General features: G+C 41.0%; 1 protein-coding gene across 1 annotated transcript; it reads right to left on the reverse strand.

Moving 5' to 3' along the window:
• Positions 1-221: 221 nt before the first annotated feature.
• LOC147441027 (uncharacterized) lies at positions 222-1,401 on the reverse strand. The gene is made up of 4 exons (XM_086483380.1): positions 1,338-1,401; positions 1,141-1,215; positions 439-559; positions 222-345 (listed from the first exon to the last, which is right to left on the reverse strand). Exons 1-4 carry the CDS (start codon positions 1,399-1,401, stop codon positions 222-224), a joined length of 384 nt encoding a protein of 127 aa, XP_086339506.1.
• Positions 1,402-5,866: the final 4,465 nt, after the last annotated feature.

Consider the following 5,866-nt stretch of genomic DNA (forward strand, 5'->3'; position numbering starts at 1 on the left):
AATCAAAGTGTCATCAATATCGACTGCTACACACACCCGCCTTGTGCCTAAGCATGCTGCCAATACGGGTGTTGTACCACATCCCAACTCCAAACAAAGACCTCCAGGCCTACAAAGAAGCTCCACAAAACATGCAATAAAAGAGTGACTTCGCTGCAAGCCACCACGCCATGGCTCCCCTGATGATGATGTGGCTAGAGAAGACTCTGGAAGATGGTGCATCATGTAAGAATCCAAAGGTTGCATGCCAAGACAATTGAATAGTGGGGTGGGGTGCTCTCAACCACAAAGCAAGGTGGTTGCATGCCAACCCTATGCACCATAAGTAAGAGAGAACAATGACACCACACCACCACATAGACAATTAGAGGGCAATCACAATAATAACAACACACCAAAATGAGAAACAAACAAGTTAATATGTAGAAGAGCATTACCTCAATCCGACCACCAAAGCTATTACCATAACCATAAGCTCCATGATGGAGGACCACAATGCGACAATGAATAGCCATCTCTGATGCACGACAAAATCTCTCAACCCAGTCAATGGTATCTCCTGCAACAAGAGGTTTCAAAAGTCACAATAGAACACACAACAAAAATCGACAAGTATTGTACAAAATTATGATTGAAGCAAAAACCTGCCATAGAGACCATGATCAACAACCACCCTGAGTCTGACAAACTCGAATATGCAAGTTGCATGCATGCACGAACATGATCCTCACTACAAATATCCCAAAGGGGTACAATAGGTGAGGCTAATGGGGAACCACCAAAGGGAAGATCCAAAAAAATAAAATCAGTAGCCCATGCAACTGTTCTCCCACCACGCACGCACAAGGTCCCATCAAGGTGTGCACATCCCATGTGCTCATAAACACGAATCCATGCCGGATGTCGAACACCGGCCCTAAAATCAGCAGCAATGGCTATGTAGTCCCCATAAATGGCCATGCATCGTGAGTCAGGCAATGAGGACAAAGATGACCAGGGAGTATCAACAATGTAGACAAAAGAAATGGTTTTCTTTGCAACAATCTCCCCAAGAGCTACTGCGATACAAGAGGCTAAACAAAGTGACTTAACTCCAATAAATGAACAAAACAAACGATTGCATCGCAAGTGAAAGCTCACCATGCTCTCGCTCCATGTTTGCATCCACCCTAGTTTCAACAATCACCTCCTTTCCCTTGCGAGAAGTATTTGTAGCTTGAAAAAAGAAAAAAAACACAATAGTATTACCGGTATGCAAAACAAATAATTTTAGGAAAAAGAGAATTTAAAGCTCTTACACACAACTATGTTTGAGACTGTTTTGAGTAACCATTTACCCGATATCACCTCATCCACTCTAAGAGGGAGAGGCACATCGATGGATGTGCCACCAAATCTCATAGTATCGTGAAGCTCTCTCTCTCTCTCTCTCTCTCTCTCTCTCTCTCTCTCTCGCGCCAATACATGCCCAGAAGCCATGTCTATCCACCATGGACATGCCTCCATCTCCCAAGTAGTGAGCTTATGCATGGAAGGGGAGTACATGCATCCTTGCCCAGTAGATCTAGTTGTGCCCACTGCTTAGCTAAGAATGGAATCCCTGGTAGAAAGCCTTTTCCAACCAATAATAATAGAAATCTAAAACAAAATAAAAAAATAACATCACTACATACTTCATAATTATGAAAAGCTTGAAATAAAAGTATGATGAGCTTGACATGTAGGCTAGTTGCTGAGATGCCATGCGTACTGTATCCACTTTCTTCAAAGCTTGCTTGTCAACATCTTTTGTCTTAGCTTCAAGAGAGGTCTCCAAAGGATAAAGCTAGGGTCGTGCTTCAAACTTGAGCTCCTCAAAGTAAGAGGAAAGAGAGCAATCATGAGGCAACAAAATACCACCAGCAATGTTTCTCAAGTCCTCCACAAACTTTGTGGCCCTATCAAAAATCCTTTGTAGAAGGCCCTCTCTACGGATCCAACTACATAACAAGGAAGATGAGAAAAAACTAAAATAATCACAAAAAACTAGCAAATCTACATCAAAGATCCTTGAAAGTCAAAAGAAACTTTACTCACATGCGATACACATGATCTCCTTTCTTTAAACCATAAGAGGATCTAGTAATTTTATCTGCCTCAAGCAAGCAAACCCATAACAGTTCGCTCAAGACAGGAGCATCATGAATAGCAATCAAGTTCAGTTTCTCAAGCATAGCCCAACTATCAGGACCCCATTTGAGTGCAAGAACTCAAACCATCCAATCCGGTCCAAGATTCGGATCAACAATATTTAGCAACTGCAGTTTTTGATCAACGAATAGAAAACCAAGTGTAAACAGCTATTACACTATGTGAAAAACACCCAAAAAAAAAATAATTCAACCACCTTCCCAACGCGCTCTCCATATTTGAGTGCTAAATCATTCAATATTTTCTCCTCCTCTTTTATAAGTTCTTCATTTGTCATTGTGTGCCTAGCTTGCTCTATTCTTTGGCTCAATTCCTTGGACATTTGAACCTTCAACACATACTTCAAAATAAATACCTTGCAAAAAACAAGCACATACTCTTTGGCTCAATTACTTGGATATTTTATCCTTCAATATACAATTTAATATATGTAATTTTCAAAAAAAAGAAAATATAAGATTGTTCCAAAAAAGCAAGCCAAAGACACTCACATCGTATAAGAGCTTTCACAAGTATCGACGAGTAAGTGGGTACCAAGGCTCCACACCCTTCGAGTATTTCTTACGGACTGCAACAATCAACTTTTGATCTTTTTCTGGTAGCCCTGCTACATAGGTTTCATGATCTGCTGCACAAATGTGGGAGCAGCTGACAAGCTCATCCCTAAGATGCGTGACTACAAGAGCATGTGTATTCATGCTATTCCAAGGTCATATACAATATAAACAAAGTAAAAAACACAACATAGAAATTTCTAGCTAAAATATATAGAAATTCATGAAGCTTACAAATTCATTCTTTGCAAGCTACTAAGCAAAGCTATCTCTGGCAGTCGAGTAGGATCAATAACTGTACAAAGCACACTACAATGTTTCTCTCAATCAATGGAGAATCTCTCTTTGATAGCAGCCATCCAAGCGACCGTTCTATGATTACCCTCCCAAACATAGAACATTTTATTAGAGAGAACTTGAAGATTTGGTCTTTTAGAAAGCTCAATTTCAAACTCTTTATGTATATCAACCCATATTGGGTCCCATGAAGCAATAAGGTCCTCTGCAAAAAATATAACCATAGGCAGAGAAGCACACTCAACTACTATTTATGAGAGAAACAAAAAACACCATAGAAACAGACAGTAGGAAAGACCAAAGCAGAGAAATGAAATACCTGTCACATAAGCTTCCTCCTTCTTGCAATTCCAAACTGAAACAATAAAAGCTCCTTTTTCTTGCATGTAGCCCTCCTTTGCAAAAGCAGCTTTCAATCCACTAACATCATCTCGTAAGCCTCTCACCCTTGCATAAGGGATCAATCGACATAAAGGAATTGGTAGACAATCAAAACAACTAAACATGCGAGTACATTGAAGAATATCTTGTCCTCTATGGATGTAAAGTTTGTTCTCTTCCTCTGTCTCAGGCTCTACTGCTACTTCATCTCTTATGACATAAGGCACTATTTGAAAACATGCCTCTTGTGGGGCAAGAGATTCATCAACATCATTTATGGAGCCAAGCCCCAAGTCCTGACTTTGCATCTCCTCCTCCTGTGTCTCCAAACCATCTGTCATATCTGTGATAGAGACTTCACTTATTTGATCACTGCTCTCTAAGATATTGGAAGCTTGAGTTGAAGAAAGCCGTCTCCCTCTGCGACCTCGTCCACGAATTGAAGGACTTGCAAAACAAAACCAAAAACAATTTATTTATTTCACTAAAATTCCCTCTAGGCGTCCATGCTGATGAGGATGCCTAGAGGCAATTCAAAAAATCAAAACTTTATCTTATTGATCTCCACCTTAGCATCCATGTCACAAAAGATTGATAGAGGAGAGCTAACAATTTTTAAAAAATCATGATTAAATTCCCTCTAGACATCCATGTCGGTGTGGATAGCTTGAGGAAGCTTAATGAACTTCATAAGAAACGAATAAATTCAATGCGAGAATGAATCACTACCCCTAAACCAAAGTCACAAGAAACCCCTTCTAGCCATCCACGCCGGCGTGGATGGCTTCAGGTAGTTTTAAGAGAAGCTATGCAGCTCTGAAGATTTCTAGAGAGAACTTACAAATAGGTAGATTTTCACATTCAAAACTCCTTCTAGCCATCCACGCTAGCATGGATGGCTACAGGTAGTTTAGGCTTCTTCTAATACAAAGTTTAGTTAATCTTGGTAGAGCTTTGGCAACTAATCCCAACACAAGCACTCGCTAGAAGAGTTGGAGGTCCGATTTTGAAAAGCAAGTGGAAGGTCATGGAGTAAAGATTGTCTATGGGACTCTATGTATCTCTCTCTCTCTCTCCTCTCTCTCTCTCTCTCTCTCTCTCTCTCTCTCTCTCTCTCTCTCTCTCTCTCTCTCTCTCTCTCTCTCTCTCTCTCTCTCTCTCTTTACGGGGGGTGCAACATCTCTCTCGTGTTGTGCAGGGCACGCTCCCAAGGCTGTAGGTTGTGGGAGGGCTATATAAGCCCAAGCTCAACTCCAATCAAGATTTACACAGAGAGCCTTACTGACAACACATAGAGTTACAATTTACAGAAGGTTTCTTTTAGTTTTAATTTAAACATAACATAAGCTTTACAAATGTTATCTAAAGCATTGAAAAAAAAACTACCTGTAGCCATCCACGCCGGCGTGGATGGCTACAGGTAGTTTGCAAATGTACCTGGCAGGAGGTTTCCGGGCCGAGGTAGACTCCCTTCTCCCCATGGCTGAGGTAGACTCCCTTCTCCCTTCTCCCTTCTCCGAGCTTGGTTGCTCCCGAGTCTCAAGATTCAAGAACCGCAAGGCAGTAGAGGTTTTCAATGAAACGAAGTAGAGATTATCTTGAAAGGGCTGCTCAAGAAGTCTTCAAAGGGCAAGAGCACAGGAGAGATGGAGAGGCCATAGCGCAGGAGAGTTGGAGAGCAAGCAAAGCTTGAATAAGGCAAGAGAGCACAAGCGCTGGAATTTTGGTGAGGCAAACGATCACGCAAGGAGGTAGGAAAGCGCAGGAGAAGGGATTGCGCAGAGAGAGAGGGGCTCCTGTGAGAAAGGCAAACAATAGCGTTAAAAAAAGCAGAGAGATGGGCGCCTGTTAGCTAGCGTTAAAAAAAAACACTAGGGGCCACGCCCCCTTTCACGAAAAGATTTTTTCATTCCCGAGAGTAGGAAGATTTACATAAACATTAGCTTTGAAAAGATTTTTAATTTCCCGAGAGTAGGTGGACAAACAATAGCTTTTAAGACGTTTCCAACAAATTATTGCAGCACAAGATACTGTGAATTTCACAAGCCTTGCACTTTCACTGTGGACCACTTTTAGAAAAAAACCGGGGTCTAGTGTATTTTAACCGGCTGAAATTATAAAATCCTGGTTAGATTTTGAGCTTGCCTTTAAGAAAACCGGAAAATTTACACAAGTTTTAGTGTAATTACCGGCAAAAGCTTCAAATTTTGACCTAAAAACCGGGAGAATTTCAAGTTTCCCCTTATTTTGTTCGGTTACCAAAAATGTATTTTTCTAGCCTTGCTGAGGATTGATTAAGGTTGAAGCTTGCGCTTCAAATGTGTAAAACAACCAATATAAGAAAATGATTGTGCAAGCTGCAGGAAGGGTCCAATGCGTAGTTACTGGACATACTCGTAGTAGCAAAAAAGGTTTCAATGAATACACTTTGAACTTAGATCCGT

This window comes from Adiantum capillus-veneris, chromosome 15 (assembly GCF_014529385.1).
Source record: "Adiantum capillus-veneris isolate H3 chromosome 15, ASM1452938v2, whole genome shotgun sequence".
In the NCBI taxonomy this organism is placed as follows: domain Eukaryota; kingdom Viridiplantae; phylum Streptophyta; class Polypodiopsida; order Polypodiales; family Pteridaceae; genus Adiantum; species Adiantum capillus-veneris.